The sequence below is a fragment of the Cryptomeria japonica genome, chromosome 7 (genome assembly GCF_030272615.1).
Source record: "Cryptomeria japonica chromosome 7, Sugi_1.0, whole genome shotgun sequence".
NCBI classification, from domain to species: Eukaryota; Viridiplantae; Streptophyta; class Pinopsida; order Cupressales; family Cupressaceae; genus Cryptomeria; species Cryptomeria japonica.
Genome location: NC_081411.1, coordinates 784,458,528 through 784,475,374, shown reverse-complemented (window position 1 = coordinate 784,475,374; position 16,847 = coordinate 784,458,528). Strand labels below are relative to the sequence as shown.

Sequence of the window (16,847 nt, the reverse complement as noted above, 5' to 3'; positions counted from 1 at the left end):
ATTGACATTCCTTATGTACTGTATTCTGAGGTTTGACAATTTTAGGTAAATCTCTAACTGCCTTAGTAGTACTGATCTTCACCATGCAATCAAAGTTTACATGACAGAGTCTCTTATGCCATAACTAACTTTCATCTATATGTGCAATCAAGCATGTTTTTTCACTATTATTCAAATGAAAGATATTACCTCTAGTCTAATTACCAGTTGGAATTTCTAAACCAGTACTATTCATGATTTTGCATTTTCCATTTTTGAATTATAACTGAAATCCTTTCTCAACTAATTGACCAACACTCAAAAGATTATGCCTTAATCCTTCAACATAGTAAACATTATCAGTGTTATGCTTACCATCAAGAGATATTGTACCCTTACCTTTGATCAAACAAGCTTTGTCATCTCCAAATCTCACTAAGCCTCCATTGTATTCTTGAAAGTTCAAGAATTTACCTTTGTCTCCTATCATATGATGTGAGCATCCTGAATCAATGATCCATTCATCCTTTACTTCAACTTTAGCTACCAAGGCTTGTACTACCAGTTGAGCAGTAGGTGTCGGTTGATCTTCTATTATAGCAACAAAAACCCATCCATTGTCTACTGGATCCTCATTAGAATCATCAGTCACACCTTCATCAGCAATGTAACAAGATTTGTCATTTTTCTTCTTAAATTTGTATCTCTGATATTTAGGGTTAGGCTTGTATGTTCTTCTAGCTTCTTCTCTTAGTCTAGCATGTCTATGAGGGCATCTTGAAGCCATATGACCAATCTTATTGTAGCTAAAACATTTAAAGGGTTCTTCACCTTCATACTTACTTCCAACTGGACCTTTAGGCATTTTCCTTGCAAATAGTGCTTCAAGTTCTTCAAGTTCTTCATTTTCTTTCCTGCTTTCTTCAAGTTCTCTTACATAAAAGGCTTTCCAATCAGATTTATCAAATGATGGAGCAGATGATGTTGATTCTTTAAAGGCCAAATCTGTCTTTATAGTAGCAATAGGACTAAATTCTTCAATTTCAAAAGCTGAAAGTTTCCTAATTAATGTATCCCTAGTAACTAATGTATTGGGCATTGTTCTTAACTCATTTATAGCAGTGACTTTCATTTTATATGCCAGTGGAAATCCTCTTAAAACTTTTGAAACAATTCCATCTTCACTTAAGGTTCCTCCATAACATTTAATACCCAAAACAATCTCATTTACTCTTTCCATAAAAGCAAAAATCCTTTCATCTTCTTCCATTTTCAGATGTTCATACCTAACCCGGAAGCTTTCAAGTTTTGCAATTTTGACTATGGAATCTCCTTCATTCAATGTTTCCAAATGATCCCAAATAGCTTTAGCAGTAGACCTATCTGATAGTCCCATGATTTGTTGATCTGATAATGCGCTCAAAAGTGCTTCTGTTACTTTGCAATCATTATCCTCATCTTTACTCAAGTTGGGTGCAGTGGGTTGACTCTGAGTAGGAGCAGTATAACCATTCTTTGTAACATCCTAAATGTCCTTTCCAATGCAATTTAGATGTGTCTCCATTCTGATCTTCCATATGTCATAGTTGGTTCCATCAAGTTTAGGACTATCCTTTCTAAAATAGTTAGTAGACATTGGATCTCCTCAAGCTGTTAAACGTCTGCAAAAGAGGACTAAGATCTAACACCAATTGTTAGGTACCAGAGACAACTGAGAGGGGGGGGTGAATCAATTGTCAAATAAATTCAAACCAAAACAACTTAACCAGCTTAATGATTAATACCGGTAAACTAGTTCAATATGCTGGTAGATAGTTTTAACAGTTAATTGCTATACCGGTAAGGATTACTGCATGAAACATAAAGACAAAGTCATCCACAACATATAACACCAATATTTGTACATGGAAACCCTGTAAGGGGAAAAACCATGGTGGGAAACCTTACCCACAATCAGATGATACTACTGCAGATAGTAAGTGTACATAAATGGGGTCTGCACATGCAGAATGGCCAAGCACCTAGAGCTCACTACTCAATCACAAAATGGGAGTCACACTGACTATAGTTGGATGGTTAAATCTAATAAGAATGTATTGCACAAAATAGCATCTTCATATGTTGGATTCAGTACCAGTGTAGTTCTGATTGTCTTCACAAAAACTCTTCCTCAATCTTGAAATGATGTCTGCATGTATAGCTCTACTTATTCTCACATATACCTTCACACAATCCTTTTTCCGCATTCCACATCTGACCTTACAAATAAGATCTTACATTTATACCATAACCTAAGACCAATTTTAGTAGGTTAGCTCTACAAGATATTACAATAAAACCATTTTACAAACAATACAATATCCGATGCAATAACCGATCGAACATGTCAGCTTAATGCATTTACAACAATAATTAATCATCTCCATAGCATGCCATGCTAATCAGGAAAAGATAAACCTGCCTGTGTAACCCTAGACCTATTTGCTGGTAACAACAAATATGCGAATGCTAATGTACCAATAAACAAAACTCTAGGACAAGATGTCCAAACAATGTCTTCGATATTACCAAGTGTTTTCCATATCATTCCAAGTGTCGGTGATCATTATATCTTGCTAGTGTACCAGATACCGGTGACTATGCATGAGCCACTTACTTGCCGGTGAATGCTGTTGATTCTCCAAAGTGCCAGAGTTGATAAGTGTTTAGCAGGTGTTGATATCAATGACAAAACCAAACCAAAATACCAACAAATTCTATGCAAGAAAGGATATCAAGTTATAAAAGATAAAAATCAACAAATGTAAAGTGGATCCTTAAAAAAGAGGAATAATTGAAAACTATTATTCTTTCTCCACAATGTAGAGACAAGAAGAAATAGGCTATTGCATTGCCTCCCAAGTATGATTGCACATGAAATCGTAGTACCATGAATGACAATGAGCCCCTAATAGGTAATTAAGCTACCGATGTCATATAGCAAGATAAAAACATAATAGGTTATAAATGTCATTAGAAGGGATATGATGAGTGTATAACTCATTGTCACCTATCATTTAAATGTTACTAGAACTACAATAAGTTGTTGAATTTTAATCTCCAAATCATGACATTCATTAGTGGAATAGTTGATGATGCTTGAAAAAAGGATTGTCCTAATTTTGTTTATGGTTTTTTCTTCAATTTTCCAATGGGAGAGTAATAAAGTTGGCTTTAAGAAACTCATACAAAATTACCTCTTGTTGTGATTAAAAGTTGTTGGAAAATTCATAGATATATTAGACAATGGGGGAGGGGATGTAAACAAAGGAGGAGGATAGAAACCTAAATCTTCTTTAGAAAAATGTAATGTATATTTCTCATGAACCTCCACACTTCATTGCACACATCCTAAATCATGTCCATTGCATCCATGTGTATAATTAAATGTGGTATTTAAATCATGTCTAGAGGAGTGTGTTCATTAATATTTTCAAAGTTTAAAGATCCTCAACCATCATCAAGACATGTGTTGGAAGAAGAGGATGGAATAGATTTAGAAGAAGCTTGAATAATTGACACATACAAATCCCTTGAGACTTCATATTTGGATAGAGGGACCTTGTATCAAATTAAGGAAGGCATGAGAGTGATATATGTATTAGTGTAATTATTATACTTTTTGAATATTTATCCTTAGTATAATATTGGAAATAGTATCTTATACTAATTAGAGAGTCGTAATTAGGATAATATTTTCCCATTTTTAGTTGTTGATCTCATTATTTAAGACACAAATGATTTTCATCATTTCTTTTCTTTATGTGGAATATATATCTAATGTAATTATTTATATTTTTAATAAGAAAATAAATTTATTGTAGTAATCATGTGGCTTTTTAATTTTATCTCTTGTCTAAGAGAAAGTATTGAAGATCATATAACTCTAACATGACTTTATTTTGTATGAGTAATGAGGGTGTTTACATCGCCAGACTTGGGCATAGCTTAATCAGGTTCTTTAGACCTCTTCTTTCATTGTAATTTTGAGATATATGCTTTAGTTAGTAACTGTCTAATGTCTTCAAAAAATCAGAAGCATATCTCTTGGTATTCAGCCTATGTAAAGATCCTATGATTGCATTGGAGCTGGTTTATAATAAGATTTTAATGGGCTTGTAGTTGTAATATGTTTTCAGAGGTTGCATGACATGTTTGATGAAATGTCAATAATCTAGTGAAGTTTGATTTTGATACATTATTGTGACAGTCCATGTAATTTTACATTAGTTGCCTATAACATGTATTTATGACTGTCAATGAGGCATTTGTTTGATTTAGATATGAAATAAGAGGAATTTGAGGTTGCATCATCATACGCCCATTTTTTGAGGACTCTTGCAGATTTGACAACTAATATTCCTTGTTTTTTAGTCATCATTGGACAAGGGATATTACACACTCATACTAAATAGATTTCAAACCCCATATTTCGTATAGAGAACAACAAATTTTGACTCAAGAGCTTCTAGAGTAATATTTGAGGTTAAATGAATCTATGAACAATAGTTTAAACATGAATAGTGTTTATTTACACTATGAATATTATTTGATGTTGTGATTAATGTCTTAAGCATGTACAATGTTTTAGGTGTGAATAATGTTTTCAAGTATGAATAGTTTTTTTTGGTAATAAAGAGATTTTCTCGGGGCTATGTATAATGGTTTAAGCCTTCTATAGTTTTTTCGGGCTTTTTTTGCTTGCCTAAAGGAATAGTTTCATGAAAATAGACATCAGTTGGGAATACGATATCTAAATTTTAAAAAATAAATAGCCATTGGAATGTTGATTCTATGATATAAAACATCTTTAAAACATGTACCCTGGCAATTGCAGCTACAACATGTGACAAAATTCCTCTATTATTTATCCTATGATAGGTGTTCATACCTTGTTCCAAAACTTCCAATTTCTATGAGGCAGTCTATCAAACAATCGGCGTGCCATTTCAAAGCTCCCATTTTTGCAAAGGCTAGGGGATATTGATAGAGCTTTACACCTGTGCCCAGGCCAACAAAGTATCAGGAACATCACTTTCTGTAGGTGCAAAATAGATGGGTGACCGATACTAATGAATGAAAGAAGGGGAATGAAACCTATTGGTCTTTAGCCCCCGGGAGCATGCCCTAAATTCCATGAGCCGACATTGCTCCCATTTTTGCGAACCCTATTCCATGAGCCGAGATGCTTGGAGCTGGCATTAATCGGTTAAAATGATTCACATGCCTCATCCAAAACCTGGAGTATGCTTACTCTGGGCGGGAGTACGTTGTTGGGTGGCAACGTGAGAATGGGAAGAGGCCGCGAAAATGATTTGAAATGTCTTGGTCTTTTTTTTTCTTTTTAAGTAATGTCCGCAGTCGTCGGAATTTCGACGAATGCGGGAACTTTTTGTAAAAAAACCACAAATTTCATTGCCATTTCCTTCTCTGTCAAAAACATATATTGAATTATCGTCCGAATTCCGACGAATGCGAGCAATTTTTCAAAAAAAAAATCAAATTTGTTCACAATATACCTTCTCCATCGAAAACCTTCATCGGAATTTTAGGCCAAATGTATTAGTGTACTAAATTGACACATTAACATATCTGAAAGTTACCAGTTTTTTCAAGGGAAGGTGGTGTTATTGTTAAGGGCATCATTTTCTTTAATATTATGGGAGCTTTTTCCAATTGGAAAGATTAACATTAAATATCCTTGTTGATAAGTGAAAATAGAGAAAGCAAAGATAGTATGACGCATCATAGAGCAGCTTTGTCCTCCTATGTCGCCTTGAAAGGGAACTACAAAATTCACAAGCATGCGAGTCTTAGAGAGCTCACGGCCTAGACTAGATTTGTGTTTGTACAGAAAGCATAAGAGGGTGGAATTTTTGAGTATATTTTTATTTCGTTCAAGTTATCTTGAGGTGCTGGAGAACAGAACGCTGCAATTTCAGAATTGTGTTGAATGATTACATTTCCAGTGAGTTTTGGATAGAGATTATGTCATGGAATTTCATCTTACTAGCATGGAGAGTTAAGAGTTTGAAATAATTATTGGTGACCGAAGGTCTTAGAAGCAGAGAAATCGGTAAGTTTTAATTTTTATATTTTTTTGTGCAATTGACTGCAGTGTTTAATAATCTCTATCTCTCCTAGAAGAGGAAGCATATGTTGTCACAAGTGACATTCGAAGAAGTATCTATATTATAATATGTGTGTGAATCGCTTGAAGATGTCAACTGGTGCAACTCGAGTGTCTTGAGTTAAATGAACTATGAAGAAAAACCTTTTGAGGTTGAGCTTGAGCATGCTATTTATAATTAGAAAAGAATATATGATCAAGTTTAAAAACCTCTAAGGATTATCTATGGGTCTCCAAAGTATTGAGTGTTACTCTAGATGATGAGACTAGGATGAATTGAAATATGGATATATTTTATAGAAGATGTGGTTTATGTTCACCAACATCTTAATGTTATGTATGGTAAATGCATTCGTGTTCTTTCCATTGATGATACCATCAAGAGCATTAGTGGGAATATTTTTGAAGCCTATTTAGAACCCTATTTGTTGTCATCTTATGAACCAATGAGAAAAGAGGATTTTTTTGTTTCTTAGAAGTGAAATACATAGCATGTAGTTTAAGGCATAGACTTTAGAGAATACTATGTTGTTTCAATATTTATTCATATTTCATATGAGGATCCACCAAATGATATTTACCATTGGGCTTACAAAGTTTGTGGTATTTATTTTGATTTTATTTTTGGATGATAAAGACTAACAAGGTCAATTTGGAGGCTGACGGTACATGAGGATGCAGGAATTTCCATCATCTCAACCTAGCTTCTTACTTTGAGTTGATGTTCCATATGAAAAATTATTTTAGAATTTTTAATTTATGCTTTTCTTTTTGTGTTATATGTTGATGCTAATGGATTTGAAGAATACATGTATTGTGAAGGTTATATTTTGGAGACAAGTTTGGGATTTGATGTTGACATCAATATGGATTGTTATCCAATGAGCTTTAGAGTGTATGATAAAAAATTATACCCTTTCATAATCATCAACTCAATGATAGAGCTCTATCATAGCTCGTAGGGATTGTTGTCAAATTATTCAAGACTCTATGAATCGAGAGTTTAGGACTGAGAACTCAAGACCATAGCTCAAAGCTACACCTTTACAAGGGTCAAGACACAACTTGATGGAGCCCCACTTGGTTCAAGATTTGTTTTTTCGGGAGAAGATCTTTTAAAAAATTTGTATTTATTTTATGTAATCAACAATTTTTGTTGTGTAATCCTTGAGGGGAGCCCTTAGCTAGGTGAATCTTGAGGTTTCAATGGTACATTTGTTGAAATAATTTAATAAGGGGGGAATTTTAGCACAAATATTATACATTGTTTCATCATTACATATAGCTACATATAACTATTCATTACTACTTTATAAATTATCATTGATACTAATCTAATAACATTTAATATATCTAATAAATTCTATTTATTTGATAAAATTATACTAAGATTAGTTACATAAATATAATTATTTAATTAATTAACTAATTTTAAGGTACACTATAACATATTGATTTACAAACATGTTTATCCAATATATATATTATCCAAGTTTGTCTAACTTAAAACTCTTAAAAATCCCAAATGAAGTCAAAATTTAATCCTAGCCATCCAAATTATCAAATCAATCCAAATGCTCTAATTCTGACTATCAAATAAAAAAAAAATAGTTTTAATACAAATTATCAAATCTTAATTAGAGTCAACCCTCAATATTATCCACACATTTTCAGCCACCTTGAATCCAAACCCAAATCAACCTAAAATATTAGTCATTTACCTAATAAAATTAATCCCAACCCTCAAAATGTGAAGTAGGATTTAATTTAGGCTCTTCTAATTTCAAATTCTTATAATTCCATACTAACCATTTATCGTCACTAAATATTTTATTTTCATATTTCTCAAACTATTTCCAAATGTGATAATTAAATACAAAGCAAGGTCACAGCTCCTAAAATTCTTGACCAACTACATCCATCCTCTCCATGAACAAATGTTTAACGTATACATGAGATCAATAGATTAGTAACAAGAGAATTTTATTGTTGCTCTCTTTTTTAGTTTACATTCTCTTTTTTGTAAGTTAAGTACACTTAGGTGTACAATTGAGATTTGCTTATACATTGTTTTATCAATTTATTCTATTTTAATGTGCATAAACATACATAAATAAAGAAAAACAAAAGGTTTTTTGTAATATTGTTTGAATTATAACCTCCTTCATTGCTTAAAATATCATAAAATAGCTCTCTATATAATAGACCAAGTAAAAATCAAGACTTTAAGATAATAACATCAAATATAAGATTTTATAGAGATTTATAAAATCAGGTATATGTCCAAATAAATGTATTTGTATTTTAAATCTCTTTCACATCTAAAAATATTTTGAATTTTATTATTAGTTTTAATTACTTAATTGCTATTAAAATATTTTATTTAGATAAACTTTTAAGTACTCCTTCCATTCTATTATCCTTTGTGGATATTTTTAGATATTACTAATCATCTCAATTTCTAAAAGAATAACAGCCGTTTCCACACAACTGCCAATCATTCTTCACGACCTAATTAACTATTGACCATTTTCAATTAAAGAGTCCCCTTTGGAGAGCCTTGTTTACCACTTTTTATTTTAATAACTCAAAATTAGTTTACATAGAAACTAAGCATTGTAGAGATGAAAGCCAAGTCAATTGTGAAAATGAAACAGGTTTATTTTATTCCACGTAATTAGATATACATATATAAAATGGACGAAAAAAGAAATCCATGAGTATGAAAGGTACACGGGTTTGTCTGCACTAATTTCTTTTCGTGGAAGCAAACACTTAAATGAAGCTTCCAACACACAGTGATGGTGATCTTAAAAACATTACAACGTTACGAGCGAGCTCGTTGACATGTCAACATCTAGTTTTCTGCAATATAAAACGAAAACTAGATTTCTTCCATGAAATGTTGCAGATGTTTCTCAGTAGAAACTCATATTATTCTGATAAAATGAATATCGTATTACTTTATTGCCTAGCAGTTTATTTTTCTTTTCTTTCTACACAAGAAACCAATATTCTTCTTCTGAAGAGGACGCTAACGAGAGTCAACTATGAAAGTACCCATCAAACATCAATAGAAAAAGGATAGAAGGATAAGAAAGAAACGGTGTATTCATTTAAATCTTCTCTAATTATATTATTAGTTCGATAGTTCAATGTTGTTGGTTTTAGCAGTACTGTGGGATTCATAGCTTATGCGCTTTAAGCCCTTCATAAATGGCTGATCACTCGCACTAAATCAAAAACTTTTTGTGAGCGTTTTCATTTTTCAAATCTCAATTTTCGTTTTTGTGTTTTGATTCATCATCTAAATTCAATGTTTTTCTACTTATTTGCAGTTATCAACGCTTGAGATTATTTAAAGTTGCTCTTAAATTTATGCTTTAATAGAAGTTCACAATATGTTCCACCTTTAAGAGAACCTATATTGTAAAGTATAGAAGCTCACAATTTTGACTCTAAGAAATTTGCTAATGGCAAGTTCCACCTTTAAGAGAACCTATATGGTAAAGTATTTTACATCTTTTAATATTCTTTTCTTACACTCTTTCCAAATATGCGAGATAAGCATAGATGGACTAACATTCTGTAGACTAACCTGGAGCATGTTGTTGCACAATCATTTGAAAAAAATAAAATAGTACAATCAGTTGATGATTACTCATGCATTCTATTTTATTGCATAACTATTTTCATTTTTCAAATGCAAATGGAAAGTTCAACAATAGATGGTTACTAGTTTCCTCATTTCTTTTACATTTTGGGCATCTAGGAGGGCTTGAGATACCAATGGAATGAAGATGAATGAAGATGAATGAAGATGAATGAAGATATTTTGAATGAATAACCATCCAAGAAAAGGTTATAACCTTATAAAGTATTAGAGTATTTCAGTAAAGGTGTGTAGGAAACTTGATGAATTTGAATGTTAAATTGCGGATTTCATAACCAAGGTTAGCCAAGTAAGAACTTGATTTGGAGTCACACCAAGTTATTTTGTCCTTTTCATTTAAAATTATTTTTTTCCTACTTATACCTGTTTATCTTTATAATAGATTGATCATTTAGAGGGACAAACCTTAAATATTTCAAATCCTAATATAGACCTTAATAATCATCTACTTTTCTACATAATCTACAACTTTATCACTTCAAATATCTTCTATAGCTTCTTTAAATCCAATTAATTCTTCAAACTAATCCAAATGAACTAGTCTAATCTAGGAATTTGACTACAAGTTTTTCTATTTGTCATCATTGATTACCCAAGATACATGATCTATGATTTTCAAATAGCATTCCACTATGAATTTCTAGACATATGGATTGAAGCATTTGTAAATGTGAGAAATATATAAGAGTCATTGTTATCCAAATATTTATTGTACACAAATTTTCACCATAGAGAAATCATGAAAGAGCACATTTGCTATTCAAATTTTGTACCTTGACTAGAATTGTGATAGATTAAGGATTTTATACCAATTCTACCAATAGTCATATTCATGTATCTTTCCTTCACTAGAGGACTCATTTAATCAATTTGATCCTTTTCATAGGTTTTCTAAATAATCCCGAGGATCAACATAGGAGAAAGTTACAATAGAGGTGGATTAGAAATTAAAAAAACATCATATACACAAATAAATCTTTTCATGTAGGACCTAGTAATATTATGATTTTAGTGACAATGCTTCTATAATATTTTATGACTCTCAACCATGAGTTGGTATATTTTTATAGTGGTATTGAATTAATATTAAGTTAGGTATACTAGTTTGGCCCTTTTTTTCCTTCAAGTTTGAATTGACACATGTATTTTCCTGAGTGTAAAAGCATTTTCCTTGATGAATGTTGTCCTCGATTGAGACAAAAAAATGGTGCTTATTTTTCTAAGATAATGGGTCATGGAATCTTTTATAGGGTTTGATTTGTAACACTTATTTCTTACTACTTGTAGAAACACATAAAATCAATTTTTTATTTATGATTGCATCTTAGTAGTTTTAAGTAGCTAGTCTTAAATGTTTTATGTATCCTCTTTTGCACTTTAGCTTTCATGTTTTTGTTCACATTAAACACTTTATCTATAAATATTAGTTTTTATGTTGTAATGTGTTATGTTATTTTCTATATATATGATGTCCCCTATTTTGTTGTCCCTTCTCTCTTTTGGTTTGCATCCAAATATTTTGTCAATCTTCTTGTAGTACTTATAAGAGCTACACATTCACAACAAGTACTAGCATTAGCCTACATCCAAATTTCAAGTTTTTGAATACTTTTATATGTGTACAAGGACATCTTTCACATGCGTATGAATGAAATTATATATGATATCTATATTTATAATAACATGTGTATTTTATGTTTTCTTAAGGTTCCATGGCCTCATTTACAATATTTTGGTCACTGTGCCATTACCGTAGCCTTAGTGTGACTATTTCTACATAATGGCAACATATCTTCCTATAATGCTCATTTTTCTTATTTGATGTGTATATTCTACCGAATGATTCCCACTAGTGACTAGAAAGATTCAAAACTGTATCATGGTGGCCCATTTTTAACTTTTCGTTAAGTTCTAAACAAATATTTTAAAAGTGATAAGGAATAGGCTTTGGTCTATTTTGTAGTGCGCCATTTAAAGTTAGCTATTAGCTTTTGTGAGAGGTGAGTTATTATTACAAAGGGTGTTCTTTAGCTTAATCAAAGGAATTCATTCTATATTGTTAGTTGACTTTTTCTATACCTAGATTGCCACTGTAGAAGAGAATCTGAATTACCTTGTAGGTACTTTCATTACTTCCAACATTTTAATAATAGCTTTATAGTATTTATTTTTTTTGTAAAATCTACAAGGCCTGATACTATATTACTGATTAATTACATAAAAAAGAGCACCTAACAACAGATCCCTGAAGGCCAAAATTGTGCGGATAGAACAGCATAGTCGGGGAAGTAATCCCAAGAAGAAAGTGGCTTAAAACAAAAATCCCAGAATAAACAGACATTGTGAAGGGCAAATAGAAGAAATCAAGCCACATTCCTAGTTACAAGTGAGACGATAAAGCAACTATAAACACCTGAGAATTATAATGGAAGACAAAGAGAAAGCTTAACCAGTCGAAAAAACACCATGGCAATTCCAAAATACTCCTAACAAAGAGCAATACAACCGAAGCATCCATTAAAACAAAAAATGTGATCATTAGTCGCAGCAACCTAACAGGTTTCCATGTCTTCAGAATTATTTGACCCTTGAGGTTCATCTTCAATTTCATTGTGGAGGACCATGCCCAAAATCTCATAAGTGGTATGATAAAGCAGAAGATGCATAGCCCTGAAAATGCTGTGAATGTGATCACAAAGCCTCTCACCCAATTCCAATTTGTGAGCGGACATAGCTTCCAATCTGTATCATCTCTGTCAGGCAGGCTTCGATTCAAAGCCTAATAGACACACAGAAAGCCCCAGTTTTTAAGTAGATCTTTGCGGTGGAATAGACTCCCCACAGAAACCTTGCCATTCTGTAAATTTTTGTTGTATTTTATATTTTTCTTATCATAATCAATATAGGAAAAATACATCTTCTAGTATGGAAAGAGCATGAAATTATGATAAGATTTCTAAGTGGATTGATTAAGCAATTTTACATGGATTTTATAATATTTGACTTTATGGATGCATTGGAAAGGTTTTCATTTGGCTATGTTCAAAGTATAAATAATATTTCATAAAAATTTGGTTACTTTTGTCTATTAGTAGCATTAAAGTAACATTTTTCCTACATTTAAACAATATTGCCATAGCATCATGTTAAGTGGCTTCTTTTCGCTTTATTTTTAATATATTGAAAGCATCATGTTAGGTTGCTTCTATAATGTATCTCTCTTTGTTTTGATAGTTTGTCGATAAAATCATAGTAAAAAATAAGATATTTAAATATTGTAAGGTTTTAGGTTATTTTTTTTTTTTAAAGGATTTGTTTTACTTTTTAAAAAAAAAAATTCTTTCAATCTTTGTTATAGATTCAAGTTATAAAAACAATAAAGGTTTAACTTGTACTTGTGTGGTGATAATGGTTTCTATTTTGATAGAATTGGAATACCTTTCGATGTTTGTTGCTATAAAAACAAGAGTTTTGAACTTCAAACTATTTTTAATATAATAAAATATAATAAAAACAATGGTGATAATGATATTTTCCATTTTTATGTTACCCACCCACTTTCTTTATTCCTACATGTGTGAGCTATTGCTTAGAACTCTATCTTAAGGATGGTTAATAACATAATATGTTGAAGAGAGGGTATTTGGGTTAGTGGAGGGGAAACTATTTCTTGTAGATTGGAGAGGCCCAAATTTCCACCATTGAGACACAATAGATATGATAAAAAATAAAGTATGTATGTCATGATCCTGAAATGATAATATGCATGTAAACCATTGAAATTTTTTGAAGTAAAGACCATATTAATGTACATCAATTTGCATTGATCAATTGATTGTATAAAATTGTACTGAATTGCTTCATTTACAATTTTTATATTGGATGATATGTATTCTTAGTTGGTATAAATAATAAATTTTAAAACCTATTGGGAGGCCTCTAGAAAGATTTTTAACATCATATTATTTGTTATCTATTTATTGCATAAAAATTATTATAAAATATTTAATCAAATATTTGTTATCTAGGTAAGCTTTCTTCCTTTAGACTAATATACAACTAGCCTATAATGTTTCTTGAAAAAGGCTAGTCAAAATTGCAAATAATTTCTTAATTTACTAGTCTATACTTTCTTACATATCTTTATGTTCTCTTAAGTTAAAAATTTAGCCCAAATTAAATAGATAAAATATTATTTAGTGTCTTATTCCCTCACCACTACCAAGACGACCATAAACAAAAGATACAAATCATTTCATAAAAGCTATAGAAGAAACATCCTAATGAACTGTACAAGTCATTGAACATCTAAATATCATATCATTAGAATTCTAGAATATAAAAAACATATGCATTAAGTTTGACTTTGTTGTATAGTAGATATATCAAAGTGAAAAAATATACAAATCTTAATTTACTAAACTATCAATTAAAACTTGATTAGTATTAAAGATCAATATTAAACATAAACTTTATTATACACATGAAATGTTTACTTCTAAAGACAAATAATAGTTTTATATTCATCTATAATTTGCCTAAATCAAACTTTAGACTAGACCACTTAGCTTTACAAAGCCCCAAGAAGAAGACGACTTTCCCTTTCTCATGCATTGGCTCAAGTTGCCCTTTATTTCATAGTAAATCCAACCCTTAATCCCAAATTGAGTTTCTTGAGACTTGGATCTTAGATTATTTCTAAGGTTTTAGAAGTTAAAAACTGAGTTTAAGAAATGATTTTTTTTTAATACTAATAGATGGCTATCATTAGTGACCTTTTACTTCTATAATATGTTGGATTATTTAATTTGATAAGCTTTTTGGTTGTGACAATCTTGGTGCTATTCATATTCTTGAATATTTACTCGTGCTTCAAGGTTTTCCTCTCTGAAGAAGAAGAAGTAGTGATGTGACATTTATATTTATGTTTGGCTGTTTGATATTGTTGAATTACACATGTTTTGAATAGCAAGTATCTAATTTAAGAATTTTTTTTTTTAAATCTTATTATAATAAGATTATTGTATAAATTCCTGTAAGTAACGTTGAATATAGATCGATGCGATCAATGGTATGTAAATGTCACATCTAGCTATTGATAATCTTAAACTTCTTTGGGTAAACTTTGTAAAATTTTAATTTCCAAATCCTATAGGGATCAAATCAAACTAAATTTTGATCATCTACTTAGATATATTGAAAAATAATTACAGTTACTAGAATGATATTTAGGATCAAGAAAGAAAGATAACTTACCATTGACATCAAATTCAGATTCGAAAACAAAAATTCATATTTATATTGCTATCCTCGCAGGTAGTTGTTATGAATCGATAACGCTGGACATTATGCATTTAAATAGAATAAGGCCAAATTATTGCTGGCGTGCCATGATATAATCAAAGTCCACTACAACTATTATCCTATAACTTTGGCATATTTTGCCAATACCCTTCTTCATCTTCTGTATTAATAAAATCTCTAAATTGTAGAGATTCAACCATTTCATCCGATCTGTTTGTAAATTCTGTAAAATTGAGGCAGAGCTCTTGTGAAATTGATGGCGATTGTGCTTCACCAGGTCGATTATATGTACTTGATACCCAAGGAAATAAAGAATCCCCACAATTAACTTGTGTTGACAGAAAGCTAAAATTACTGCTCTGATCAAGCATTTGAGCGCTGATATTTGTTGAACATGGGATGAATTGATCTTCTCCTATAGAATCCTTATCCAAACATTGAGAATTATATGAGTTCAGCACTTGTTGTTCTTGAAACATAGAACTAGATGCAATAGAACTTGGTGCCATCCCAATAGATTGATATGCAGAACTTGGTAATTTAAGATCCAAGTGAATACTTCCTCTGGCATATAGGTTCATCAAATTTCTGCCTATTCTTGCTTCAAATTCCAGGAGGGAAAAGTATGAAGATAATGGAGATGCAAATGATCCATTGGTGTCTTTGAACCCTTTCTTCAGATGGGTGTTCCAGTGGTTCTTTATGTCATTATCGGTCCGCCCTGGCAATTGCTTTGCTATTTCGGACCACCTAAAACATTTTACCTATGTCAAAAAAAATTATTTATTCACAATACTAAACATATGAAATAAATTGAAGTTTTTTTTCTGAAATTACTTGTTTCCGAGCCTTGCATGGTGGAACTGTATTATTTGGTCTTCTTCAGAAGAGAAACTTCCCCGCTTTATATCAGGTCGCAAATAGTTGGCCCAACGAAGTCTGCAACTCTTTCCACATCTCAATAAACCTGAACCATTGTACCCAAAGTTTATCAATGTTATGTAAATACATATCATCCAACATATAACAAGCATGTTAACTCAACGAAATAATTAGGCTTCAAATATTGAACTAATTATCCAAACTAAAATTGAACTAATATCCATCTGCAACTTGGTGATATGAATGAAGGCAAAAGTACCTGCTTGCTTTGGAAGCTTATGCCAATTACCATGGCCGTTCTTATTTATGTAGTCGATGAGTTTCTGATCCTCTTCTTCGCTCCATGGACCCTTCTTTACTTCCTTTCCATTGCAACATGGACCTCTCACCATATCTTCTACAATAATACAACCACTAAAAATATTCAATCTAATTCTAGTAAGAGTTTCACTCTAAGCTATACGCACTCTAGGGTTTCTCAAATCATCCCTCACCAAAGTATAAATTTGGCTGAAATTCACTTAATTTTTTCAATATATGAGAGTACTCACTGATCATTAGTCACAAGAAGATGCAATTTTTTCATATTAGGATAATAAATTTCTCTAAATGCACGGATTAAGTAGATGTTTTAGAGCATATTGGCATATTGGCCTGCTGAGGAGAAATATTACAGAGTTGTGGTTTATCAACATGTAAATGATGAGAAATGTTATCCAGTTATATAGTTCCATTTATCATTTTATTCATCTCCAATCTCTGTATTTCTTTTATTATATCTTGATCGGTGGTTCGGTAGGCATTTGACTTTTGATTTACACGTTCTGCTTAGTCTTCATG

At 31.4% G+C, this 16,847-nt stretch overlaps 1 protein-coding gene across 1 annotated transcript; it reads right to left on the bottom strand.

Annotated features, from left to right (window-relative positions):
* Nucleotides 1-15,244: 15,244 nt before the first annotated feature.
* Nucleotides 15,245-16,399, bottom strand: LOC131068902 (transcription factor MYB17-like). Its single transcript, XM_058004188.2, has 3 exons — nucleotides 16,267-16,399; nucleotides 15,963-16,092; nucleotides 15,245-15,875 (listed from the first exon to the last, which is right to left on the bottom strand). The coding sequence occupies exons 1-3, from the start codon at nucleotides 16,397-16,399 to the stop codon at nucleotides 15,245-15,247; spliced, it is 894 nt and encodes a 297-aa protein (XP_057860171.2).
* Nucleotides 16,400-16,847: the final 448 nt, after the last annotated feature.